General features: G+C 61.0%; 6 protein-coding genes across 6 annotated transcripts; 2 read left to right on the plus strand and 4 right to left on the minus strand.

Annotated features, from left to right (window-relative positions):
* Positions 1–1,679: 1,679 nt before the first annotated feature.
* On the plus strand, positions 1,680–6,014 carry MFAP1 (microfibril associated protein 1). The gene is made up of 9 exons (XM_030955149.1): positions 1,680–1,844; positions 1,960–2,179; positions 2,866–2,998; positions 3,286–3,473; positions 3,901–4,009; positions 4,080–4,240; positions 4,486–4,645; positions 5,100–5,189; positions 5,304–6,014. The coding sequence occupies exons 1-9, from the start codon at positions 1,766–1,768 to the stop codon at positions 5,484–5,486; spliced, it is 1,323 nt and encodes a 440-aa protein (XP_030811009.1). The 5' UTR covers positions 1,680–1,765; the 3' UTR covers positions 5,487–6,014.
* Positions 6,015–6,371: 357 nt separating this feature from the next.
* HYPK (huntingtin interacting protein K) lies at positions 6,372–7,443 on the minus strand. The gene is made up of 4 exons (XM_030955393.1): positions 7,232–7,443; positions 6,986–7,041; positions 6,703–6,754; positions 6,372–6,536 (listed from the first exon to the last, which is right to left on the minus strand). The coding sequence occupies exons 1-4, from the start codon at positions 7,415–7,417 to the stop codon at positions 6,441–6,443; spliced, it is 390 nt and encodes a 129-aa protein (XP_030811253.1). The 5' UTR covers positions 7,418–7,443; the 3' UTR covers positions 6,372–6,440.
* A 628-nt stretch (positions 7,444–8,071) lies between these two features.
* Positions 8,072–12,340, plus strand: SERINC4 (serine incorporator 4). Its single transcript, XM_030955378.1, has 12 exons — positions 8,072–8,643; positions 8,771–8,902; positions 9,324–9,502; positions 9,605–9,684; positions 9,778–9,871; positions 9,934–10,145; positions 10,416–10,511; positions 10,583–10,709; positions 10,914–10,986; positions 11,197–11,248; positions 11,326–11,482; positions 11,780–12,340. Exons 1-12 carry the CDS (start codon positions 8,596–8,598, stop codon positions 11,994–11,996), a joined length of 1,467 nt encoding a protein of 488 aa, XP_030811238.1. The 5' UTR covers positions 8,072–8,595; the 3' UTR covers positions 11,997–12,340.
* A 1,065-nt stretch (positions 12,341–13,405) lies between these two features.
* On the minus strand, positions 13,406–14,117 carry SERF2 (small EDRK-rich factor 2). Its single transcript, XM_030955279.1, has 3 exons — positions 14,053–14,117; positions 13,717–13,825; positions 13,406–13,616 (listed from the first exon to the last, which is right to left on the minus strand). The coding sequence occupies exons 1-3, from the start codon at positions 14,057–14,059 to the stop codon at positions 13,553–13,555; spliced, it is 180 nt and encodes a 59-aa protein (XP_030811139.1). The 5' UTR covers positions 14,060–14,117; the 3' UTR covers positions 13,406–13,552.
* A 103-nt stretch (positions 14,118–14,220) lies between these two features.
* LOC115907545 (peptidyl-prolyl cis-trans isomerase FKBP8-like) lies at positions 14,221–16,371 on the minus strand. The gene is made up of 7 exons (XM_030955498.1): positions 16,137–16,371; positions 15,656–16,001; positions 15,268–15,485; positions 15,023–15,195; positions 14,868–14,945; positions 14,643–14,746; positions 14,221–14,552 (listed from the first exon to the last, which is right to left on the minus strand). Exons 1-7 carry the CDS (start codon positions 16,369–16,371, stop codon positions 14,516–14,518), a joined length of 1,191 nt encoding a protein of 396 aa, XP_030811358.1. The 3' UTR covers positions 14,221–14,515.
* A 1,495-nt stretch (positions 16,372–17,866) lies between these two features.
* On the minus strand, positions 17,867–25,641 carry PDIA3 (protein disulfide isomerase family A member 3). The gene is made up of 13 exons (XM_030955381.1): positions 25,374–25,641; positions 25,214–25,292; positions 24,415–24,532; positions 23,921–24,028; positions 22,930–23,059; positions 22,354–22,470; positions 21,787–21,912; positions 21,199–21,381; positions 20,551–20,659; positions 19,619–19,747; positions 19,118–19,197; positions 18,554–18,611; positions 17,867–18,270 (listed from the first exon to the last, which is right to left on the minus strand). The coding sequence occupies exons 1-13, from the start codon at positions 25,541–25,543 to the stop codon at positions 18,151–18,153; spliced, it is 1,527 nt and encodes a 508-aa protein (XP_030811241.1). The 5' UTR covers positions 25,544–25,641; the 3' UTR covers positions 17,867–18,150.
* Positions 25,642–26,072: the final 431 nt, after the last annotated feature.

The raw sequence follows: 26,072 nt of genomic DNA on the forward strand, positions 1-26,072 counted from the left end.
GTCAGTGCTGCAAGGGACTGGGCCCACTGCCCCCATGCCTGGATCTGCCCAGCCCCGGCATCTCTGTAGACCAAGGAGAGTCCTCCAGGAGAGAGCCAACCTCCGTGGCGGCTTTGGGACCTCTGCAGCCACTTCTGGGACCAGACTAGGGTGGTATTGCTGCAAAAAATTGGGTCTGCTCTCCCCTAGACTGGCTGCAGGAGATGCTGCCAGAGGGACATCTCCCAACCCAGACCAAGGACACCAAAAGAAAAACACGTCCCTGCACTCCCCTAGGGATTGTGCTCCACTGCTGACCCAGCAATTGGAAAAGCACATGTGCCCTGGCCTTTCCTGGCTGCCAGAGCTGGCCTCACCCCACAGGGCCACTGCCACACAAGCACGAGAGCACCTGCTCTGCTACTGCCCGTGAACTGTTAAAGCATGGCTCTGCTCCCCTGCTTCCTAAATTTCCCTGCCAGCTAGCAGATTTCATGGAAGATAAAAGAGGGTTTCCTCTTCCTTTCTTCGTAGAAGCCAGCAGAAGGCGGCAGGCAGAAAGTGGCAGACGTGGCAGTAGTGGCTTGTGACGCAGTTTTACCAACTTAAGAGAAACGATTATCTTCTGCGGCAGGATGCGCGCCCGGGGACATCCCGCACCAGCCGCCCCCGACGCCGTGGGACCGCGCAGCCCTCGGAAGCTGAGACCTGCTGACACAGGCAGCACCCGGCTGCTCATGGAAAATCCCCAAGAAGCAGCCGGGGCCCCAGCCTTTCCCCACAGACACTTTACCACACCCACGCCAGGGGGACTCCCGGGAGCTGCCCCAGCCTTGCCGAGCAGCACGGCGGAGGTCCTGCCCCGCCGCAGCAGCCGCGCCTCCCGGCGCTGGCCAGGCCGGGGGCTCCGGGGGCCCGCGGCGGGGCAGGAGCTGTCTGTCCTTGCTGCCCGGGACTTGCTGGAGCCGGCTGGCAGCGGGCAGAGCAGGGACACTGGGGCCACGGCCGGCTCCGGCTGTCGGGAGCACGGGCGGCCGGCCGGCTGTGCCGCGCCGCAGGGAGGAGCTGCACGGCTTCAGCAGCGGCCGCGGCCACCGAGCCCCGCTCCGCCCCGAGCAGCCGCGCTGGCAGCGGGCACGGCGCAGAGCCCCCGGGCCCGCTGTGCACCAAAGCGACCGGCGGTTTTCCCCGGCTGTGGGAGGCAGTTCGGCACAGGAATTTACCGGGGGACGTTCCCCCGGTCAGCGAGTTGCGGGTGACCCTGAGCGCTCGGTGTTCCAGCAGCGGCCGGCTCAGCTCCAGCCCCGCATGGAGCGCTCCCTGCACAGAGGGACGGCCGGACCTGCAGAGTCCCGGCCCCGTTCAGACACGGCCGGAGGCGCCCGGCGAGTCACCCCCGGGCGAGCAGCAGAGCGCTATCGCGGCGCTGCCCGGTGCCCCCGCCGGCCGATGGCGGCTTGGCCGGTGCCTGGCCCTGACGCCCCTTCGGGGGGAAACCCGCGTCGTGCGGGAGGGAACGGAACCTCTCCCGGCCGAAGGCGGATGCGAAAGGACCGGGGACTCCCCCTGGCACGCAGTCGCGGGCCGGGCACACGCCGCGCACCCCGCGCCGGGCCAGGCCGAAACGCGGCCCCGGCCGAGCGTCACTTCCGGGCCCCTGCACGGTCCCTGGGGCGGCGGAAGCGGGACAGGTTCCGGTTCCGGGTGAGCGCTCGAGGCGCTGTTGTCAGCGGCTCCGCTCGGTTCGGCTCGGCCCGGCCCGGCCCGGTCCCCGCTTGCCGCCACCATGTCGGTCCCCAGCGCCCTCATGAAGCAGCCGCCGATCCAGTCCACGGCGGGCGCCGTGCCCGTCCGCAACGAGAAGGGTGAGCTGGGGGCCCGGGGCTCAGCGGGGTGGCCGGATCGGCGCGGGGCCGGGGCCGGGGCTGGGGCGGCGGGGGCGCGGGGCCGAGACCCCCGTTGACGGCCCGGCGCCCGCAGGCGAGCTGTCCATGGAGAAGGTGAAGGTGAAGCGGTACGTGTCGGGCAAGCGGCCCGACTACGCACCCATGGAGTCCTCGGAGGAGGAGGATGAGGAGTTCCAATTCATCAAGAAGGCGAAGGAGCAAGAGGTCGAGCCCGAGGAACAGGAGGAGGAACTGGCCAACGACCCCCGGCTCCGGCGTCTCCAGAACCGCATCGCCGAGGACGTGGAGGAGCGGTGAGTGCTGGGTCAGGCAAGAGCTGAGCCCCCTTTGTCTGGGGCTGGGGGCTGGCACTCTGCTCTGCTACAGGGAGAAACTGCACAGGGCAGGAGCTGGGAACGTGGTCCAGGCAGTGCAGGAGTGTTTGTGACTTCTCATATCCACGCTGCACTGTGCCTAGGGCTGCTTTCCAGCCAGGAGCCAGCCAGGTGCAGCCCATGTCCAGGCGTGTTTGTGTGGATGGTATCAAAAACAGGCACCAAAACAGAAATCAGTGCAGCATGCTGAGGCTCAGGGTAGCGAGGAAGGATGGTGTCTCATGAAGTGTACACAGGGTGATAAGAGCCTCCACCACGTTGCCCCTGCCCTCACGCAGGCTGTGCTCCGCTGCTGCCCGTGATATTTCCATCTCTGTCATCTGCAGAAAAACACCACTGAGTGCTGTTTGCCTCCCATGGAACTGTGGTTGGTTTTATTTCCACTAACAGTCTTTTCATTGGGAACTCCATTCTTCCTTGAAGCATGGACAGGGAAGAGCTGCCAGTGCCCAGCCACTGTGGCCTCCTGAGGGAACGTATCAGTTGTGGCCATGTTTGGCAGTCCCGGTGCTTACTGGGGCCTTGCTAGAAGCGATGTGTGAACAGTCCCTTTCCTGCAGCCCCTTACATCCCAAGTGCCGTGTGTTAACTGGGGTCTCTTGCAGGCTGGCAAGACACCGCAAAATCGTGGAACCTGAGGTGGTTGGAGAAAGTGATTCAGAAGTGGAGGGGGGAGAAGCTTGGCGCCTGGAACGGGAGGACACCAGTGAAGAGGAAGAGGAAGAGATCGATGATGAGGTGTGTTTGCAGAGCCAGATAATGGGCCTAGGAAAGCTGGAAGGGCACAGGCTGGAACTGCCCTTTGCATGGATATGTGGGCTGTCTGATGTATTTGGACAAGTGTCACACCTAGCCATGACTTAACTGGTGGGTTACCATCCTCTGGCATGGAACAGGACACACCACGTCCAGAGAGGCAGGTGCATCTTCTCAAAGCCAACAGTCCAGACATGACATGTGTTTCACAGAGAGAGAGAAGTGGTAGCAGGGCTGGCCTCTGACTGCTCTGTGCTTGTCCCCATTAGGAGATCGAGCGTCGGCGTGGGATGATGCGTCAGCGAGCACAGGAGAGGAAAACTGAGGAGATGGAAGTGATGGAATTGGAAGATGAGGGTCGGTCTGGAGAAGAGTCTGAGTCAGAATCAGAGTATGAGGAGTACACGGACAGCGAAGATGAAATGGAGCCACGTCTCAAACCGGTCTTTATTCGCAAGTAGGTGATGGAAGTGCATGGGCCGGCCCTGGATTGTGGTAGTCAGAAGCTGGGGCCCAAGGAGACCTTGCTGCCATGGTCTCTTCTCACTGTGAGGAAGGCATTCACCTCTTTGGGGTGGGATGGGACAGTCACAGTCTGGCAGGGCACAGCTAGGGAGCGAGGAACGATCCCTGCTCCCACAGCCCCATATCAATTGCATTGGGTTGCTGTGACATCAGGCTGCAGAATCTGACCAGAGCTCTTTGGCAAGGCCATACGGTGGCAAAAGGACGTGGTAGTCCCTAGAAAGGGGAGAGCCCTGGGACTTGACCTGTCCTTGGAGAGGGCAAAGGCTGAAAGCAGCTGTGGTGTGGGAGCCAGCGAGAGGCTGAGCCACTGCAGTGGCTCATGGGAGGGCTGAAGGCTGCCATGGCTCTGCTCTCAGGAAGGACCGGATCACAGTGCAGGAGAGAGAAGCAGAAGCTCTGAAGCAGAAGGAGCTGGAGCAGGAGGCAAAGAGGATGGCAGAGGAGCGGCGCAAGTACACGCTTAAGGTGCGGAGGGGTGGGCTGGAGGCTGGAGGGGGCAGTCACTGCAGCAAGCTTAGCTTGGACCTCACTGCAGATTGTAGAAGAGGAAGCAAAGAAGGAGCTGGAGGAGAACAAGCGCTCACTGGCAGCACTGGATGCACTCGATACAGATGATGAGAACGATGAGGAGGAGTACGAGGCCTGGAAAGTCCGTGAGCTGAAGCGTATCAAAAGAGACCGTGAGGAACGAGAAGCGTGAGTATTGTCTGCTAGACCAGAGGCTGGGAGCCCACAGGCAGTTAAAGCATCTTTTCCTCAGGCTGTCCTTTGGCAGCAGGATCCCAGATAGACTGAATGCCCAGAGCTCCTCCTGCCTGCCCTCATGGTGCCTTTGCTCCCTAGCAGTAAATGTATAAGCTCTCAGGTGGTAGCTGGGGACAGTCTCTCTCCCAGGAGATGCTGTGGGGACACAGGGTCTCAGGAGCTTCTCTCCCACCCAGCATGGAGAAGGAGAAGGCAGAGATCGAGCGTATGCGGAACCTGACAGAGGAGGAGCGCCGCGCTGAGCTCCGGGCCAATGGCAAAGTCATCACCAACAAGGCAGTGAAGGGCAAATACAAATTCCTGCAGAAGTACTACCATCGTGGCGCCTTCTTCATGGTGAGTGTGCTTTTAAGGCCAGGCCTGGCTGCACATGTGAGACCACAGGGCCACCTTTTCCCTGTGGGGAGCCTCCCCTCTCCCACGGTGCCCTGGGGCTGGGGGTGCCCTGGGGTAAGAACCAACCTTCAGAGGCAGCATGGGGCTGAAGCTGGCCCAGAGTGACCTCACCAGAGCGTGTCAGGTTAGGGGTTCCCAGTTGAAATGGAGCTGAAGCTGCAGAGCTGTCCCTGTGCTGGTGTTTGGGCTGACAGACCCAAGTCAGCTCTGCAAGGGCCACTGGAGAAGCAGCCCGGGGAACAGTGCTCACATCCCCCACTCCAGCAGGAGTTAATAGGGTTGCAAGTAGTGTGGCAGCCCTGGCAGAGCAGCAATATGACCTTCAGGCAGCTTCTCGCACTGCTGCCAAGGCTTGCTGGAACCTTTTAGGCTAAGCAGGTGTGTCTTCCTGCAGGATGAAGATGAAGAGGTGTACAAGAGGGACTTCAGTGCTCCGACCCTCGAGGACCACTTCAACAAGACCATCCTGCCCAAAGTCATGCAGGTGCGTGTCATGCTGGCAGAGGGTGCCCAGCCCGCATGCCAGGGGGTGGGCAGGTTGGAGGAGCTGGTCCTGCATCCCCCTGAACAGCTGCTCACAAGCTCCTCTGCTCCCCAGGTCAAGAACTTCGGGCGCTCGGGGCGGACGAAGTACACGCACCTGGTGGACCAGGACACCACCTCCTTTGACTCTGCCTGGGGCCAGGAGAGTGCACAGAACACCAAGTTCTTTAAGCAGAAGGCAGCGGGGGTGCGGGATGTCTTTGAGAGACCCTCGGCCAAGAAACGGAAAACGACCTAGGAGCACGGGCTGGAGGGTCTGGTGTGGCAGATGCTGGCAGGAGGGCGCTGCCCTGCCAGCTGCCAGAGCCTGGGCAGGGCCAGAAGGGACATGTTCCAGGACTCCTGTGGTGGCAAGCCCTTCCCCTGCCTGTACCACCTGTACCATGCCTACCCAGATGAGGTGTGCCACTCCCTGTGCTGAGCAGACCCGATGGGCTCCTTGTCCATGCAGTGTGGAGGATGATGGCCTGTGGTGCTGGCCAGGCTGGTGGCCACACTATGTCCCAGCAACGGCCACTGTGGAGCCTTGGCAGTGTCTGGCACATTGCAGCACCACCCCGGCTTCAGCACATCCACTTCTGGAAGAATTACAGGACTTCTGCACCTCTCTGGTCTACAGCCCCTTGCTTGTACTGTCCCAGGTGTCAGTCTGGGCTCTGTTTTGAGGTGGTCATTGGTGACCCTATCTCCTCACCATGGTCCTGCAGGGCTTGGCTTTTCTACCTGTGTGGGGTGGGAGGGTTTGATTAAAGATTAGATTTTCTTACACACTCTGGCCCCATTCTTCTTAAAGACATGGCCATCCTGTTCTCGTGCCTTCCCTTGTGAGCCGTGGTGAGCTGGGGCAGCACAGGAGGCACCGGCCTAGGCAGGGCATGCACCATCAGCTGTCACCACTGCCTCAGGCCTGTGCCTGTCCAGCCTGTGCTGCCCCAGGGGCAGAGATTAAAAGCGGGGAGAGCAGCATGTCTCACTGCTCAGGCAGGTCACTTTGTCCTGCTCTCGTCACGGGGGAGCCCAGCTGGCACTGCCAACACAATGCCACGTGACTGGGCCCCACTTGTGGACACCATGCACTCAGTGCCAGGGGCATATGCTCAGCACTGTGTAGACCACAAAGACAGCCCAGTCCCACCAGTGCCTTTATTGGTATGGCAAGAGGCCCATGCCTGGCAGCCCATGGCCTCCCAGCTCAGTTGGTGAGGGTGATGAGAGCCTCCACCACGTTGCCCATGTGCTCGCGCAGGCTGCGCTCCGCTGCTGCCCGTGATATTTCCATCTCCGTCATCTGCAGAGAAACAGGCACAGCCCCGTACAGCACCCGCAGGGCCCTGGGGGACACCCACCCATGGGGACACTGGACTGGCCTCAGGGCAGGATGCCCCAGCCTCCTCCGTGGGTGCACCCAAATCTGGGACATGTCACAGCCTGCTTGGGGTCCCGCCCCTACTCACAATCAGCTCTAGGTCCTCCTTCTTGATGGTCACTTTTGCCAGTTCTTTCTCCCTACGACAAGAGATGGACAAACCTCCGGTGACCAACAGTCCCCGCTGGCCCCTGCCCCGGTGCTCCCTCGGCCGTCAGGTGGGCAGGAGCGACCCCTCGCAGCAGCGTGGGGCTGGGAGGGGGCCGGGGAAGGGCCGGGATGTCACACATGGAAGCAGATGCCTGGGTCGTGTCCCGAGTGGTGACAAGTTGCAAGACAGGCACTGCCCCGGAGCGAGCGCGGACGGTTACCTCTCCTGCTTGGCTTTCTGCTCCCGGGACCTCCGGTCTCCGATCACCGACATAGCCTGCCAGAACGAGCGCGGTCACCCCGCTGCGCGGCACCGGGCGGGTCAGCGCCACGCCGGCGGCACGGCCACCGGCACCAGTACCGGTACCGGGACGGGCGTGCAGGCGCAGCTGTCAGCACCCGGCTCGGCCCCGCTGCAGGCAGCGCCCGGCCTCCCACCCTGGCCCGGTCCCGTCCCGCCGCCGCACCGTCTCCAGGTTGGAGCTCTGGATCTCCTTCTCCTCCGCGTAGTCCGTGACGCGCTCCAGGTCCGCCGCGCCGCTATCGTGCTTCCGCGGCTTCTCGGCCGCGCGCCCGCCCGCCCCATCGCTGCCGCCGCCGGAGCCGTTCGGCTCCGTCTCCAGCTCCAGCTCCACATCGCCCTCCGCCGCCATGCCGCCGCCGCCGCGGCCCGCTTCCGGTCACGTGCGCCGCCAGCGGGGGCGGCCAGCGGCGCGCGCCGCCAGAACCGAGCGCGGGCGGGGCCGGCTCCAGGCCCGAGCGGGCACGGTCAGCGCTCCCCGGCGCTCTCGGGGCTCCGCGCAGCTCGCAGCTCGCAGTGCCGGCACTCCGGGCCGATCGCTAGCGGCGGGCCGCCGGCGCTGCCGAAGCGCGGAGCCGGCCGGGCGGGCGCGGCCCCGCCGCTGCCCGCGAGTGCCCCTGGCGGCGCACCGGGGCTGCCGGGTCAGCCAGCCCGACATGGCCGCCGCCGGCACACGGATCGGCGGACGGGGCAGCCGCAGCGGCGGCCTGGCCGGCTCCCCGGGCGCTGCCGGAGGCGAGAGGCGGCCGGGCTGTGGCCGTGCTTCCCCGTGCCCCGGTGCCGGGCCGTCGGAGGCCGTACCGCAGCGCGGCCCCGGCTGCCGCGGGCACAGGCGGGCCCGCCCCCGCCGCTCCCTTGGCGCACGCGGCTCACCGGTCACCCCCCGGCCGTGGGGACGCGCCGGGCCGGGCCGGGCCCTGCGCTGTGTGCGCTACCGGGGGACACGGGAGATCTGTGTCATCGCCGCTGCAGCCGCGGCCCCGCCACCCGCCGTGTCTCAGGCTCTGCCGGCGCACAGCCTGAGCGGCTGTGGAGCAGCTGAAGAAAGGTGACGCCAGCCCCAGCGTAGAGCCCCCTGCATCCCCTTGCTTGTCCCCAGCTCGTGCCGACCCTGGGCCATCCTGCTAGCCGCTGGATGCGCTGCACGCCGTCCCGCTACCCAGCGAGGTACCTGTGTCCCTTGGGTGCCTCTGTGCCCGGGGCTGCTCCCCCCTCCAGTAAACTCCGCATCCCCCAGCCCCTCCACTCATCTGTATGGTACCGCTCTGGGATCAGGGAGACATCATGTGCAGAACACCGGTGCCCCTCACGCAAGCTCATGTCCACGTCACATGCCCAGGCCTTGCCCTGCCCAAGGAGGGCCGGGCTCTGGGCAGGGATGCCCAAGGCCAGGAGTCACTGGACAGTGCCCATTGAGCACGCCAGGGGTGGCTGCCTGGAGGGAACAGCGAGCAGATGGCAGGGCGGGCCGAGCTGACAATCCCCTAATCCCATCAAGGCTGCGGGGGCTGAGCAGAGCCGAGCTGGGCCATGGCGGGCACAGTGGCACAGCACCTCCTGCACCCGCTGCTTTTCCAGGTGGGACTTGGGGTCTGGCGGGGCTGGGAGCGGACTGGGAGCGAGGCTGGGCGGGCAGGGTGTGCTGGGCCGGGCTGGGGAGCAGTGCTGGTCCCCTGGGATCCCCACGGACCATGCCCCTCCCCAGCTCTGCTGCGGTTGTCACGGGCTCCGCGTGTCCACGAGCACGCGTATCCTCTACACGCTCCTGCACGTCCTGGCCTCTGCTGTGTGCTGCCTCATGCTGTCCCGCACCGTGGCCCAGGCTATCACGGAGAAGGTGACAGAGGGAACCGGGACACCCAGGGTATCGGGAGTATTGGGGTCCCAAGGGTACCTTGAGTTCTGGGGGTACTGGGGTGCCAGGCACATCAGGGCACCCAGGGGAGCACTGGGCATGCCAGAATTGCCATGGACATCAGGAGTACTGGGATTCTGAGGATACTGGCATGGTGGGATAGTGACAGGGCTGCTGGGAGTGACAAGGGTGCTGGAGGTGCCAAGGGGGAAGGGGTGTCAGGGGTACCAGAGATGCAGGATTTGCCTGGCATGCTGAGGGTCCCAGCAGTCCCGGGATACTGAGAAAGGTACTGGGAATGGTGGGAATATTCAAAGTTTGGATGTGCTGGATGCCATGGGCACTGGGGGATGGTGGGTGGACACACCAGCAGCCCTGTCCCATCAACCACCGTGCATGCCAGGTGCCCTTCTCAGTGGTGCTGTGCCAACACCTGCCCGGGGGCACAGACTGCGAGCAGCTCGTGGGCTCCTCGGCCGTGTACCGGGTCTGTTTTGGCACTGCCTGCTTCCACCTGGCACAGGCTGCCCTGCTGCTCAACGTGCGCTCCAGCTCTGACTGCCGTGCGCAGCTCCACAATGGGTGAGGATGGGCCATGGGGCTGGGACAGGGTGTCCTGGGATGGGGCTGCCCTGGGGTGGGGCTGTCGGGGGCTCTGTCCTACTGACATTAACTGCCCTGCAGGTTCTGGCTCCTGAAGCTGCTGGTGCTGGTGGGCCTCTGGGCTGCAAGCTTCTTCATCCCTGAGGACAACTTCATCCAAGGTGTGTCCCCACCCTACCTGAGCTGGCACCCTGGGCACCCCTTTTGGGCCCCACTTGCCCTGTGCCATCTCTACCTCTGCCCTCTTCCCCCAGCCTGGCACTACACAGGTGTCTGTGGGGGCTTCGCCTTCATCCTCATCCAGCTGGTGCTGATCACAGCCTTTGCACACACCTGGAACAAGAACTGGTGAGTGCTGGGGTGCCGGGTGGGTACCTGTCCCCTGCCCCTGCTCATCCACTCTTCCGCAGGCTGACAGGAGCCGCGCAGGACAAGCGCTGGTATCTGGCCGTGCTGCTGGCCACGGCCACCTTCTACACCCTTGCCTCTGCCGCCTTCTCCTTCCTCTACAAGTTCTACACCCACCCAGCCGCCTGCCACCTCAACAAAGCACTGCTTGCCATCAATGGCAGCCTCTGTGGCATCATGTCCTTCGTCTCCATCACACCGTGTGTGCGGCTCAGTGAGTACCACGCAGCCCAGCGTGCTGGGGGCTGCCATGCTGCATGGCCAGCTGTGTCCTGTGCTGACTGTGGGCCCCAGCTCAGGGCCAGCACGGGGGCACTGGAGGAGAACCCAGTTCTGGGTTCCTGGCCCTTCCTATACCTTGGCACAAGGCGTTGGATGGGCGAGTGGCGGGAGGGGACTGCCCAGGGCCCACTGGGAGCCCCACCCCCAGCTCATGTTACTCCAGGAACTCCATCCAGTAACACCTCTATCCGCACTCTTGCAGAGCAGCCGCGGTCAGGGCTGCTGCAGTCCTCAATCATCAGCTGCTATGTGATGTACCTCACCTTCTCTGCACTGTCCAGCCGCCCCCCAGAGAGAGGTGGGTGTCCCTGTCCACCACCAGCAGTCCCCACCATGATGCATGCCCTTCTCACCTCCACCTCCCTGCAGTGCTGTACAAGGGGCAGAACCTCACTGTCTGCTTCCCGGGGGTCGGGCAGGATGAGCTGCAGACAGAGGACACCACCGTCGCCGTGCTGGGCGCTGCTATCATGTACGCCTGCGTGCTCTTCGCATGGTGCGTGCTCCCTGCCCAGGCACAGCCGGGCTGCCAGGGCTATCCCGGCGGGTGGCAGGGCAAGAGCAGGTGGGGCATTGGTGGGTGGACAGAGGCAGCACAGCAGAGCTCCTGTGGCCGTTGGGAATCCGTGGGGCAGGCTGGGAGCCTAGCACAGCGTGATGGGTGGCTGTGTCATGATTTCTGCCTCTCTCCCGGGCACAGCAATGAAGCCTCATACCTCGCTGAGGTCTTTGGGCCCCTCTGGATGGTCAAAGTCTACAGCTTTGAGTTTAAAGTGAGTATGGATGCAGCTGTGCTCCATGTCCTCCTGCTAAGGGCACCCCAGACCCACCACCTCAAGGCCCTGTCCCAGCCCCAGAGAGGGGCAGGTCTGTCTAGCAAAGCACAGAGGGCTGCCCACACCACCTGCCCTGGCATCAAGCAGGGCTCAACCTGGCCATGGTGGCCATGGGGCTGGGCAGTCAGCACTCTGTTCTCCCTGCAGAAACCTTCCTGTTGTTTCTGCTGCCCTGAGAAGATGGAGGAGGAGCTGAGAGGTGAGCGCAGTGTCTGTGTGGGAGTGGACAGAGCCTGTGTCCCAGCCTGGGAGTGCCATGTCCCCATACTCCCCCAGGAACCGACCAGACATGTCAGCAAGTAGAAGAGAGTGCCAGAGGACAGTTCATCATCGAGGATGAGCAGGACCGGGTGGTCTACAGCTACTCAGCTTTCCACTTTGTCTTCTTCCTTGCCTCGCTCTATGTTATGATGACACTCACCAACTGGTTCAGGTAAGGCTCTGTGCTGCTGCCCAGCCCTCCCTGCTCTCACTCCAAACCTCTGCGCCGGGCTGTGACGGTATCACTGAGCTGGCACCTGCTGGGGATGCTCAGGACTCTGTGCCCGGGGACCTGCACTGTTCCAGTGGCAGCTGTGCAGTGCAGCAAGAACGGCTGGAGGGCCCATGGAAGGGACATGCCCAGGGGCACGTGGCCACTGGCACACAGGGTGATCTGGTGGCTGCAGCTGGCACTGGAACCCCCTGTGCTGGCATCCTTTGGGTACTCAGCCCTGCCCTCTCCCACCAGCTATGAGAACGCAGTGCTGGAGACCACCTTCACACACGGCAGCTGGTCAACCTTCTGGGTGAAGGTGTCCTCGTGCTGGGCTTGTGTCCTGCTCTACCTGTGGCTGCTGCTGAGCCCCTTCTGCCTCCATGGCTCCCCACAGCACCAACGCAGCAGTACAGGGCCACGCATCGTACGGCGCCGACGCGCTCCACAGCGCATCAACGTCTCCACATAGCCCCTGCCAGGACAAACTGTGCCCAGGGCTGGTCCCTGCCGTGCCCCGTGCCTGTGCCCCAGCCCTGCTTGGTCTTCCTGGCCTCCCCTGACCCCCTGTCCCAGGAGACAGCAGCACCTGAGAGCCTGAGGGGAACATGGGAGGTGGATGCCAGGGATACTGGCCCCGTGCTGAGCCAGGGTCACCCAAAGGGCCAGAGCCAGCTGGTGGCAGGTGCTCAGCCTGCAGCCTGGTTGCCCTGGCCTCGCTGGGTGCACTGGGGGAGCAGGGCTCTGCCCTGGCTGCCACTGCCGTGGTGCATTCACTGTAAATACCTGCTTGAATACATTTTTATATAAAACTCTGAACTGAGCCTGTGCCATTGCCCTGCACAGACTGCTGCCATGGGGATGGAGGGAGGGGGTGCCAGCCCTGTGAAACACCCCTAGTCAGCAGCACTGCTGCAAGTCTCCGCAGAGCCTGACCCAGATGGGGGGTTCTGGTAGGCCCCCCTGCTGCAGGCAGCACAGGCTGTCCTCTGGGGAAACAATGCCTTGCTCACGCCTGCTGCAAGCACAGGCCACTGGGCAGCCTGCCACAGCACTGGCATGGCCCTCTGGGCCAGCCCCAGAGAGCCCCATGCCACCACACTCCTGCAGTCGAGCAGTCACAGCTATTGATGCTGGTGGGGAACAAGACGGAGCTGCGGCCTGGCCTGGCCGAAGGGGTGCACACAGACCAGAGGCAGCTGGCCATGGCGAGCAGCAGCTCCTCAGGGCCCCGCTGCCAGCCCCAGCCCCCGGGCTGCCTGTTCTGCGAGACCAGCGCCAAGGACGGCACCAGCGTGGTGGAAGGCGGCGCTGCATCTGGCTCGGCGAGGAGCCCAGGCTGCCGCGGGACCCGTCGCCGTGCTGCCGGATCGGGCTGAAGCCACTATTATGGCCCTGCAGGGAGGTGAAAAGGCGGATCGGCACCGGCCTCAGCACTGAGCTGGACCCCATCGCCAGGCGCACGGCTCCGCGCTGCTGCCGGACGGGCAGCCACAGCTGGGCCCGCCCCGGCCGTGCCGCAGCGCGGCTCTCCCCCGGTGCGCAGGCCCGGTCGCCATCTCTCCACCGCCGCCCTCCGAGCGGCCCGGAGCCCCGGCTGCGCCCCGGCCCGCTCCGGCGCTGTGCCCGCCGGCTTCGCTCCTCGACGCTGCCAGCTCCCCCACCCGCCCCGGGGCGGTCGGCCCTCAGCCCCGCGCTGAGCCCCAGTGCTGCCCCAAGGACCGCCCAGGCCCGGCCCCACCTTTGTTCCTCACCGTCAAGATGCCGCCGCTTGATTCCACCACGGCCGCGCTCGGTCCTTCTCCGCGGACGCGATTGCCCCGCTGGCAATACCCATGCTCGCCCACCCCCCGCCCGGCGCACGGACGAGCAGACGCAGCGTGCAGGGCTCCACAGCTACTTTAATAGGGGACGGCTCCGCAGGGCGCGGGGCGATGCCGAGGGTCCCGGCGGGACCCGGCCTAGGGCGGCGCGGGGCATCCTGCCGGCGGGACCGGCCCTGGGGCGGCAGCCCGGCGCGGCCGCCCGTTACTTGTTGCCCTCCTTCTTCTCATCGGCCTTCTTCTGCTTCTGCTGCATGATCTCCGAGTCCCTGCGGGGAGCGCGGCGGGGCTGGCGGCGGGGCCGGCACCGCCGCGGGGCAGGAGCAGGGAGCGGGGCTGGGGAAGCCGGCGGGCCGGCCCGGCGCTCACCTCTGCTTGCGGGCGGCAGCTGAGAGCCCGTCATCCCGCCGCTTGCCCTTGCCCGAGTCGCTCTGCTTCTTCAGGTTCTTCTGCCGCGCCAGTTCGCGCTGGTTCCCGCCTGCCACAGTGCGGCCGCCTCAGCGCAGCCCGGCCGCGCTTGCGGGCCGCGGCGCCACCCCCCACACCCGGCCCGACCACTGCCCGCAGGCCGGGTCTCGGCGCACCGGCGGATCACGGCATAGCCCCTAACCCCGGCCCCACCGCACTCCCGGGTCCCAGAGCAGCCTCCCACCACACTCTTGAGCCGCAGCCCCCTTTCCTTCCTGCCTTCCCCCCCCAACTCACGGGTCATGGCGCCGCTCCCTCCCACCTCCACTCCACCGCCACGTCCCGCACTGACCACCCCCCCGCGCCCCGCCCCGCGCGGCGCTTTAAGGGATGCCACAGCCAATCACTGCGCCGATCCACCCCCCGCCGCACTCCCATTGGCGCGTCTCTCCGGCAAGGCCCCGCCTGATTGGCCGCGGGCTATGGCCTCCCTTCTGCCGGCGGGGGCGAAAAAGCCGGAAGGTTGGGCGCACGCGCCGCAGCCGCCTCCGCGCGATAGGACGCGGGCGGGGGGAACCGCCCCCCGCCGTGACGTCACGAGGCGTGCGGGAGCACCGCCCGCGGGGAGAGCGGTGCGGGACGGGCGGTGCGGAACGGGGGCGGGCGCCGTCCCGCCCCAGGGAGTGTGGGGCGATGTGGGGAGGACGGTACGAGAGCTCTTCTATCTCCTCGGTCAGGCTCTAGGGTGCTGCGGGGCCGCTCAGATCGCTCCTTCTGCCGAGGGCGGTGCGGGGGATCTACAGGGAGGGACCGGCTATAAGCGCTATCCGCGCCAACCGGGTGCGGGACGGGCATCCGTCCCTGCACAGCCCAGGTCGCCTACGCACGCGGAGCTCGGCGGCGGCATCGGGTCGTGGCGGGGATTCTGCGGGCCGGTGCTGGATGGAGGGCTCTGGCGTTTCGCTAGCCGTGAGAGCTCGGTGTGGATCACCTGCGGACGAGGGGCGGCTGCGGTGGGACACCCGACCCACCGACTCCCGCGGGATCCTCTTCCTTCCCTAGTACCAGGTGCTGTGGGACCACCGCCCGCCCTCGCACCCCGCCTCCCACACCTTGCTGGCCGGGTCCAGCTCCAGGGCTCTCTTCAGGACGAGCGCCGCCTCTGCGTCCCGGCCCTGCTCTGCCAGCAGCTGCGGGGAGAGGAGCGGAGGGTGGCTGGACGGCCGGCCGAGCGGAGCGGGGCGGTGCGGGGCGATGCGAGTCCCACCTGCCCGCGCCGCAGCAACGCCCGACCGTTGTCGGGGCAGATCCGCAGGGCCGCCTCGCAGGCTGCCAGCGCCTCCTCCGCCCGCCCCAGCTTAAGCTCGGCAGCCGCGCAGTTGTTGAGGCACTTCACGCGCTGCTCCTGCAGCTCCTCTTCCTCCTCGGGCCCGGGCGGAGCTGCGGGGCGAGTGGCGACCTCAGCGCTCCAGCCCTGGGCAGCCCGGGGCCCTCCCTCCCGTCCGGTCTCACCGGCGGCGGGGCCGTCCAGGGCGCGCAGGGACAGCCGGTACGATCGCAGCGCCGCGGCGAAGTCCCCCCGCGCGAAGTGGAAGTTGCCCCGCTCCCGGCGCTGCGAGCCCAGGCGCAGGCGGATGGCGGGCGGCAGCGGCTGCGGGTCGGGGCCGTCCCGCACCTCTAGCAGCGTCACCTCGAACAGCAGCGGCGCCTCGGGCGGCACGTCGGGCTCCCTGCTGGTACAGCGCCGGCTGCCCGCGACACCTGCCCGCCCCGGTCCCCTGCCCTGCCAGCCCCGCCGGCTGTGCTCCTCCTATCGCCCCCCGCCTGGCCTCTTGTCCGCCCGCTGCCTGCTCCAGTCCCCGCCTACTCGTTCCCCCGCCCGCCCGCCCGCCCGCCCTACCTGCCCGGGCGGCCGTAGGCGTAGGGGAAAGCGGCGAGGAAGAAGGAAACCTCCCCGGGCTGCATGGTAGGGACGCCCAGCTCCAGAGCCTGCGGACGAGCACGGCGGGGCTGGCGGGTCGGAGCCCAGGGCGGCGCTGAGCCCGCACGGCACTGAACCGCGCACCGGTTCGGGCTCACCTCCACGACGTCCCCGTGACCCGGCACGAAGCTGAGCCGCGGGTCCCGCTCCACCAGCCCGCCGTCCTCCAGGGCGCCCAGCACCTTCACCGACACCTCCTGGCCCGGCATCGGCCGCGGCCCGCCCGGTCCGGCCCGCACCACGCGCTTCCGCAGCAGCCGGTCCTCTGCGGAGGAGGAGCCGCTGAGAGCCGAGCCGGGAGTCCCGAAATTGGCGCTCCCTGCTCGACTCTCCCCGGTACCGGCCGTCCTAGCCTGGGCCGCCGGCCCGGCTGGCCCTGTGGCCGCCCGTCGGCGCTCACCCGTCAAGTCGCTCCAACCGTCGGAAGCGAAGAGCGGCCCGAAGCCGCCGGGCCCCGGCACTGCCAGAGCCTCCAGCCGCCGGTAGAAGAGCTGCTCCTCCTCGCGCACCGACGGCACCACGATGGCGGTGTGAGGCAGCCGGAACCGCACCCGCCGCTCCCGGCCAGGCCCCCGCGGCCGCCCGCCGGCCCCTGCTTCCCTCTCCGAGGAGCCGCCGGGCGACGGGCCCGGCATGTCCGCCCCCGGCCCTCCTCACCACCCGCCGCTTCCTGCTGGCCTCGGTCCGGGCCCGCCCGGGGCTCGGCGGCGGGTGCCCACGGCCCCCAGCCCGCAGCACCGGGCGTGTCGCCGCCGGTCCCGCCGCGCCGCGACTGCCGGGGGTTGCCCGGGCCGGGGACACCGCGGAGCGCATGCCGCCGCGCCGTTACCTAATGCCGGGAAGCGGCTCAGGGGATTAGTCCGCGCCGGCGGCAAAAATAGCTGTCCCATGGCGAGCCCCGCCACAGGGCTCCCGCCGCCCGCCCTGCCCCTCGGGACCGCCCGCCGCCGCCGCGCCTTCCAGGCAATGCCGTGGCCGGGCGTCTCCGATACCGAGGCTGCGGGCTGGGTCTCTGGCTTATCCCAGCTACCAGCAGGAGAAGAATCACTGTGAGCATCTCCATCCAAGGCTGTCTCACATCAAAAGCCTGATTCTACAAGAAGCGGGGTCTCCCAAGCAATCTGTTGCTGCTGTTTTTTCCTTGCTCATCCGGACAGGTCTTTGAAGCAGTGCCAGCTGCTCCAGCTACCCTGAAGCACCATTCCCTGCTCGGGGGGAATGTATTACTTTGGGTGGTGGCTTCTCCCTTACACAGGACCAGCTCTCCATGCAGGTCTCACTCAAAGGTCTGCAGCCATCCTGTTTGCCAAGTGTTCCAGGCAGCAAATATACAAATCCTTCATCAGATGCCTTCTTCTCCTCACTTTGAAGCTCAGTACCTTCAGTGCAGTTGCAGGACAGCGAGGGGCATCTGGGCAGCCACCAGCACAGCACTTCCTCATCCTCTGTCCATCCTGCCAGAAAGTTTCCCCAGGCCTGTGCTAACTTCACCCAGGCTGCTCTGGGCACCAGCAGTGATGCTATGGGCCAAAGATGCTGACAAGTTTTACCTGTGTTCAGTGCCTCAGCAGCCACCAGGGCAACAGTCACAGAGCAGGGAGCAAAGCCAGGATTAGAACCACTTTCCTGGCTCTCCTTGGCTTGATAGAGAGCACTGTCTTGCCCCCACCAAGGAAGCAGCACTCCAGTTTGGTGTTACATGGGTATTTGTCAGGTGTCAGTGGAGCTGACTACTACTGCACCAGCTTCAAAGCAGATTTATTGCTGCTGCTGAGCAAGGCCCTTGCCAGCCTGCTCTGTGTGCCTGCACTGCTGCAATCCCACAGTCACAGTGTGCACCATGTACCTCTGAACTCACCAGGGCAGCACACAGCAAAGGCACTGGTGACCACAGCTCCCCAGTCCAAAATGGGTGTAAATGCAGCACCCGAAGCCCAACACATTGGGATAGCTGTTGCTGCTACATTCTGGAGGGGCTCAGGCAGCTGAGGAAAGAGGATAATGGGCTAAAAGCTAAAGTCAGTGACTAGGAAGGCTCACTGTAGGGAACAACTTAGAGCAGGAAGCTGCTGCCTATGAAGAACAGGATCCCATTACTAGGTCTGATGGGCTTCCTCAGGACAGGGACAGTTGGTCTTAAGGGGGTCATTTTATTGTTTCACTTCTCCAAATGTACAAAAAAAATTAGAAAATAACTGTACCCCCACCCCCTCCCAAACCACAAAACAAACCTGGGGAGCCCCACAACAGTGCAGCTAAGAGACGGCAGAAAATTAAACATTACTAGATACAGCAGCTGGGGCCCCTCGGCCCGCATGGCCACTGGCTCTCCACAGCCCAGAACTGGCCCCAGTCTGACCAGTGCTTCCCCAATTCACACAGAGCTCATTCTGACAAGGTGGCAAGTAGGTACTTTACAAATCCTCCTTCACCTTCTTCTTGGATTTCTTGGACTTCTCTTCCTCCTGCAGCACAGGAGTGTTGGTTGCCTCCCGCTTCAGGTAGCTGATGAAGTCACTCACTTCTCTGCCTCCCTGCAGAAAACAAATGACAGTCAGGCAGCAGCTGTACCCACGATGGACCTACCCTCTCCTGAAGCGGGGTTCAGGTGCTTGGAGGGAGACCCAGGTGACTGCAAGCAGTGTTCTCCCCAGGGCCTATAACTCAAAGTACAACGCTCCCAGCAGGTACCATCAGTGTGTTCCCAGGGTAACAGGACACAGTGCCACCCCCACCTCCAAAGAGGCTTGAGTATAATTAGAAGACCTGGATGCTCTTCACTTCTTTACAAAGCATCAAGAACAGCAAAATACTCACCTCATACTTCTTTGGACTTTGCTTCTTGCCAGCTGGAGCAAAATAGATGGTGGGGAAACTGGAGAGAGAAGAAACACATGAGCTCCTGAGATGCTCTGATTTCCATCAGACCAGCCCCAACTGAAGGGACTCACACCCCACACTGCCCTGGTTTAACATGGCACAGCTTCAGTGGCTCTGAGGCACCAGGTGTGGCCTTCAAGAGCCCAGCAGATCTGGATGAGCTCACAGGTTCAAGCTTGCTAGCTGAACTGCTTTTGGAATAGCAAGCCCAGATTTGTTTTCACACTACCAGGAACAGAATCTCAGCAGATTCCAAAGCAGCAGGACAGGCCTCCAAGCAGAGCCAGGACACCAGAATCCTGGAGAAGCCAGGCAGATCAGTGTATTTTGTTTTCACTCTTGATTTCTCCACATCAAGCCATTGCCCAGCAGTCACCTAACTATTGCCTGGCAACCCCCACACCCTTCCCCATGAGGCTCTTTCAGCTCTTCAGTGCTGTGCCTGAAGTCAGACAGAGGGACTCATGCACTGACACGTGGTGTCACAGCAGTCACACCTACCCTCGGACTTCATAGGGAGAAGGCACATCGTTGGCTGTAGCGTCCATTTTGGCAATGATGATATTGGGATCTTTGCTGAGCTGTGGGTAGAAAGAACCCATCAGTAACCAATTCCAAAATCCAGGAACCCAGCAGTCAGCATGATCTGGGACAGTGGTGTCAGAGGACAGTGCATAGGGAATGCCACTTCACCAACCCTCACGACATGGGAGACTATAATCATGCAGACGGAAAAGATCCAAAAAGAAACTTGGGCAGTTGAGGCCAGTCACTGAATCCTAGAATATTCCTGTGCCCTAGCCAATAACACAGACTAAACATACCAGTGTGGTTGCTACCACAGATCCTGCTGCAAGATATCTGCACTCTGCAAAGAAACCAAAATTTGTAATCCTCAGGAAGACACAATTACACCCCATTATCACAGAAGCTGGAAAGGAGCAGCAGGATCATTTAGTGCTACAAAATTCTAGTTCACATTTGCAAGAATCTCAGACTTACCTTCTCCCCCAATTCCTTGTATTTGGGCTCCAGATTCTTGCAGTGGCCACACCATGGTGCGTAGAACTCTATCAGGACATCTTTGTCTTGTGCATTAACTATTTCATCAAAGTTTTCAGCCACCACCACCTATAAGGGTTGATCACACCAGTTAGTTCCTTCCAAGGCAAAGATGAGGTGATGACATGACATGCTCCACACACTCCAACCCAAGCCTGGGTCTCCCACACCTGCAGAGCAAGCAGCAGAACCAAACACAGCACTCCTCATCTGCACTATGCAGGTAAAAACCTGCTGTACGTTACCAGCACTACCTCCAAGTGAGGTCTGCATATGGTGTCCTCGCAGGAAGATAAAGCCATTTCCTTTTAATCCCAGCAAGCAATGTGCAGGACTGGCTGAGGCTGTCCCCATGGCCCCAAAAACATCTGTGAATCCCGTGACTAGTACTCCTGTATGAGGCTCTCATACAGAAAGCCAGGCCAGGGAATGCTCTTACTCAGGGCAGAATTGCCTGGGAGGGTGAAAGGCAGGAATTGTACCAGATCCCAATGATGAAATAAACAGGGAGATCCCTAAAATAGTGCAGTCACAACCAACAGGAAGACCATGCCATGAAGAACTGAGCATAAGCCAAGAGGGCAGGCCTTTGCGTAAGCCCTGGAAATCTGGATGCTGCTGCACTCACAAAGCATGTAACTGCTGGGGCCAAGCAGCAGTTCCTATGCTGAGAGAAAAAAAGCAGAACCCAAACTGCAAGCTGCATGTCTCCTTCACCTCAGAAAGCTGCAGTGGAACAAGGGTGTGAATAATTCCTCTGTCTATCTGCACAGAGGCCTCTTGAGCTGCCACCATGCCTCACTCCCAGCACTTCACACAGGCACAGGAAGCTGCTGCTGAGCAGTGTCTCTGCAGCTGTAAGCCGCACTCACCTTTACAGGGCCATCGTTGCTTTCAGGGACAGGCTCTGATTTCAGGTATTTTTTCAAGTTTCCATCAAAGTAATCTTGCAGGAATCTCTCCAGAGCCTTTCCGTCACGGCTGAAAGAAAAGTGATGTTACAGCCATCATCACACACACAGGATGAGAGAGGGAAACTTTCAAGGCTTATTTAAGCTACTTCCACCCACACAACAGATGCCATCTGCATCTCTGACAGCACCAGTCTGGGGCTGGCTTAGTAGACCCCAGAACAAGTGCAGTGATGTCCTTAAGGGCTCTGACAGGAGGCTGGATGCACATTCCATTCAAAGTTTTAGGCCTTCCAGCATTCTTCAGGGTTTTTTTTCAAAATGAAAGGTACAGTGAATTCTTCTGCCCTTTATTGCACCCTATTTCCTAACCAGAATTTCATGATCTTGAATTAAATTCTCTCCCTTTATATAACAGCAGGGAATGAAAGCTTTCTAAAGAGTAGGAAAACACACGAGTAGGAGCCATTTTGACCCAGCAATTGCTTCTTCCAGCTGCAACAGCCAGCTTTTCTGTTTCCTCAAAGCTAACAAAGTATCATCTGGTCAGAGACCTCTAGACCAAAGTCCATCAAATCAGACCCATGACCATCAAGTTCAAGAACTCACGAGAACTCTTCTTGCATGACATATTTATCTCCTTTGGCAGTTCTGATGGCAACGACGGGGGCCTCACCCACACTGCTGTCCAGACCAAACTCAGAGAGCTCGTGGCCAAAGGTTTTTCTACTAGCAACAGCATAAGACAGTTTGTGGCCAGCATCCAAGAACTTCTTTGCAATCATCATAACTCTGAGGATAAAAAAGAAACAAAACCCCAAAGCATTATTTTTTTGAACATTTTCTTCTACATGATGTAACACCCTTCAAGATGACATACACATCAGACTAGGAATTCAGTGGCACAATGTGCTCTTCAGAGCCAAGTCCTGCAGAAACGGTGCTGAGAAGCAGACCAGTTGACTCGTGCCTGTGGTGACTGAGGCAAGTGTTGCACGTTTCCATCCCCCACCGGCGTGACCCCAGGGTCTCAGGCACGAAGGGCAGAACTGCACAGCACAGCAGTGAGGCAGTCTGTGGGTAAGGTCCCAGGGCTCCAAGAGCAATCGCACAGGATTTCAGAGGACTGTCACCCAAGCTCCGGAACTGCAGCAAGGCAGGAACAGTGCAAGGCCCATTTACCCCCACCACTCCCACCTGTTGCGCCAGTAGTTGGATCCCTTGGCATTCTTCTCATAGTCAACGTCGTAGTATGCCACCAGCAAGTCCTTGCCCTGGATCAAGTCTTTGTTGTCTTCAGTCATGTGAGGGCAGATGCCAAAGCTGTCAACGAGAGAGGTATCAGCAGAGTCCCTGACCCCAGAACAGGCTTGACACAGCACACTTGCTTCCCACTCAGGAGTTAAATGCCAGTGACCAATCAGGCCCCAGGAAGAAACGCTTTGCTTATTCCTGTACCAGGTTTTTCTGAGAAAAATCTCCATCTCCTGCCACATCAGTGGCTAGAGCTGACCCAGTTAAGGCCAAAGCTAGCACAGCTCTCACAGGTCCAGTTTTTAAACATAATGGTTAGAATATGGAGAGTGTATGCCAACAGCCACATCAGGATTTCAAGAAGGTGTCCCCAAAGGGAAGCATGCAGCAGAGGTGGCAGCAATGAAAAAACAAGCTCTGACAGGGCCAAAGCAATGAAAAAACAAGCTCTGACAGGGCCAAAGCCAACTGGGGCCAGTTTGTCACATTTGTTGGTGAGGAATCACTCACATGTTCTCCTGGATGAATTTCTTGATCTTTCCACTGGTGATTTTGTCTTCTGAATACTTGACAGAGCTCTCCTCAAACTTGTTGGTCAGGCGTGGAGGACGGAATAGGACTATACCTCTGCGGGAAAACAGGTATTATCAATTAGTTCAAAGTGTCCCTGGGAGTCCAAGGACAGCAGCCAGATAAGACAAAAACTCACTCTCAGTAACAATCCCCACTCACCATTCATAGCTCAAACAACACCGTCTAGTTTCTTGATGGCACTAGTGCACTAGGTGTACCTGTCAGAGCCTTCTCCATAATTCAGACAGGCCACAATGAGAAACAAAACTCTCACTATAACAAGGAATATGGAAACAAAATGTCTCTTTTGAGATACTTTCCACCCAGAGGCAGACACAAACACTTCAGAGACCATTTACACCTTTCTATCTCAATTCAAAAGAAACACCACTGTCAGCTGGGGAAGAAACCAGACCTTAAGCTATGTTTAGAAACGGAAACCATTTAAGTGGAATCCATGAATTTGTTCCAAATGCCTAAATAAGAAAAAAATCTTTGTATTAAGTAACTTACTCTCCATCTTCCTTGTACTTGTGCAGCAGCTGCTCCTCGGTGGTGTGTGCAAAGCGGTAGTTATCCCTGAGGCTGTTGGCTGCTTTCATGAACTCCGAATAAGCATCCCCAGATGCATCGCCAAAGAAGCCTGCAGCAGAAAGGCAGACTGTGACCTCAAACCAGCCCAGCTCTGGACCCTCTGCAGGTCTCAGCATTTCTCTCTACAATGCACTGGATCAGTCCTGAATCCAGTCCTTCCGTGCATGTTGAGGTGTTTACCTTCGACAGCTTCTCTCTCATTTTCCAGGACCTCCTTGCACCGCCCCCCTCCCCCATTCCAGCAGCAGAAAAGTTACTCAAGAGAAGCCCAAATTGGTCATTCAACCAAGGACAACTGTCCCCTGAACACCCAGACATCCACTGGTGATTGTGTAACAGCCACTGGCACTTAATAACGGTAAATTTAGGAATGTTGGTTAATACTCATGTGGTTATACCTACAAGATGGCACCTGATTTGCACTATCTGCTGTTGCCACATATAACCACAGACAGCCAATGCCAACAGCCCTCCGATGCCACCAGAGCAACAAACACACCCCAAACAACCCAAAGCTACCTGTTGTCAGCCAGCCAAGAAAGCAACAATCTTTGGAAAACATACTGTGGTGCCAGGGGAGCCAACGAAGCCAGATGGCCAAGGGAAAAAAAAAGAAAAAAAAATTTGGAGGTAATACCTAAAGGTCCTCAAATCCAATCTCCCACTTGAAGCGGGACAACCCCCAGTCAGAGCAGGTTGCTCAGAGCTTTGTCCAACTAAGTTGTGAAAATTTCCCAGGCTGAACATTTTAAAATCCCTCTGGATACATGTTCTACGCTTTATTGCTCTCATTGCCAGCAGTGATTTTGCTCACGTGCATCTGGAATTTCATTTTCTGCAGCCTGTGGCACTGCCTGTGCTCTCTGCACACCAGCTCCCAGAGCCCACTCCTTTCACCACCTCTACTCACCCACGACAGAAGCATCTTTATCTCCAATGAACTTCTCAAACTCAGCCACAGAACTGAGAGCCACCGAAGCAGGTCCCGCCTGTTTCTTCAGATGGCTGACAATCCCATCTTGAAAGATTAGTAAAATAATTAAAGGGATCAATACCAAGTTCCACAAGATATTTTTCAAGCTTCCTAAACCAGAAATTGCTTCTGCAGAATCCACGCACATCTCCCATACAATAAATATGCGAACTGAAGGACTGCTCCCATCAGCTTCACACAGGAGCTTTCTAGCATCCTGGGAACTAGGAGCTAATGTGGAAACCTTCACCTTTAAAGGACAGCTTTAAGGGAAGATAAACATCCCAGGCTTTGTCAGCACAAAGAATTCTGGAGAGAGTAAGGGGTTGGGGGGGTGTATGCGTAGATGTGAACCTTCTCTGCATCCCTGGCTGCTACATGCTGCCTCCTGCAGCAGCTCAGCAAACCAGACACTGCTGAACAGTTCTTACCTGCTGTTCTGGGCCCATCATAGGTCCCTGCCTCTTCTCCATCTCGAAAAATCTTTAATGTGGGATATCCACTGACTCCATATTTGTTACAGGTGTTGGAGTTTGCTGTACAGTCAACCTAAAGGAAAAGAAACCTTGCTCTCAGACTGAGGTCCAGCCCTAACACACCCATGCCAAATAAGGGACTAGAGGGATCTGTCACACACTGCCTGGTGCTCAATAGCCCAGACTGGGAAAGAGGTAGCACAGGAAATGAGATGCCTGGAAAAATATTTGAGAAAACATTGCAAAGACTAAATAGTTTCAAATTCAACCACACTACATACTAAAAAAAATTAGAAAGGATAGTTTTTTGCAATCAATGACATGGAATTTCTCAGCCCCTTGTCAGTCCCAAAGTTCATATAACATTTGAAGAAAACAGGCTGACCTGACCAGGAGGCCATGGTGCCAAGAGTCCATGTCACTTCCCGTAAAGGAAGAGAGAGACCCTGATTTGAGAAAACGCTACGAGTTCTGTGCAGAAAAGAAAGCTCCTAGCCAGGATGCCTCAGTGGGTACGTGGGTGCTCGCTCTGAGCCTCATCACACAGCTCCGAGCAGGCCCATTTCCCCGGCCGGGGCGAGCCCTCACACACCCTGTGCACACCCGCCGCGCGGCTGCGGCCCTGCAAGGACCGCCTTCCACTTTATTTCAGGGCTCCAAGGCACCAAACAAACGGAGTCCGCCAGGCCTGCAGAGCAGGAATGCGGCCGCTGGCCGCCCCCGGGTCTGCCCCAAGGCGGGAGCCCGTGCTCACCTTCACGAGAGGCACAATCCCCTTCAGCCGGGTCGCGGCCGACTCGTACTCCGGCGCCAACCGCTTGCAGTGTCCGCACCTAGAGGAACGGAAGGGAGTCAGACCGGCCGGGTGCCCCTCGCGGCCCGCCCCCAGCCCCCCGCCCCCAGCGGCCCCTCACCAGGGCGCGAAGAACTCCACGAGCACCAGCCCCGGGCGCTCGGCCAGGCCACTCTCGAAATCGGCATCGCTCAGCTCCACCACGTCGGAAGCGCGAGCGCAGAGGGCGAGCAGCAGGAACAGCAGCAGCGCGGCAGGCAGGGCCGGCTGCGGGGGCCGGGGCGCGGACATAGCGGCGGGAGCGGCGCGTCCGGCGGTCCGGGAGCGGCGGGGCCAGGAGCGGCAGCTGAGGGAGCGCCGGGGCCGCAGCCGGAAGTCCGGCCCCCGCATCCGGATCTGCCGTGTGGCAGCTCCTGATTGGCCGGAACGTCACGGCGCACATGCCAGCGGGGCGGGGTCTCCGCGCTGGCCCCGCCCCTCCTCATGGCCGGCAGTGCTCGGCGCTGCACGGGCCGCGGCGGGGCCGGGCCGGGGCCCGTCCTCGACCCGCGGTGCAGTCTCCTTGCATGGAGCTGTGTCGTGCCGACCACAGCGCCTGCCCTTTCCCCGGGGCCGCGGAGGCTCCCCGAGGCCGCGCGCTGCCGAGTGCGCTGTCGGTGTCCAGGAGCTGTGCCCACCATGGCCACCGTGTCCCTATCGCGCCGTGCCAGTGACACGTGCCCAGCACATGCCGCTCGACAGCGCTCGTCTCGCTGCAGGCTCGCCTGCTGGATTCACCGCAGCCCCGCATTTTCCCCCATCACCCCTCCCTCTCCAGCCC

The sequence above is a fragment of the Camarhynchus parvulus genome, chromosome 10 (genome assembly GCF_901933205.1).
Source record: "Camarhynchus parvulus chromosome 10, STF_HiC, whole genome shotgun sequence".
NCBI lineage: Eukaryota > Metazoa > Chordata > Aves > Passeriformes > Thraupidae > Camarhynchus > Camarhynchus parvulus.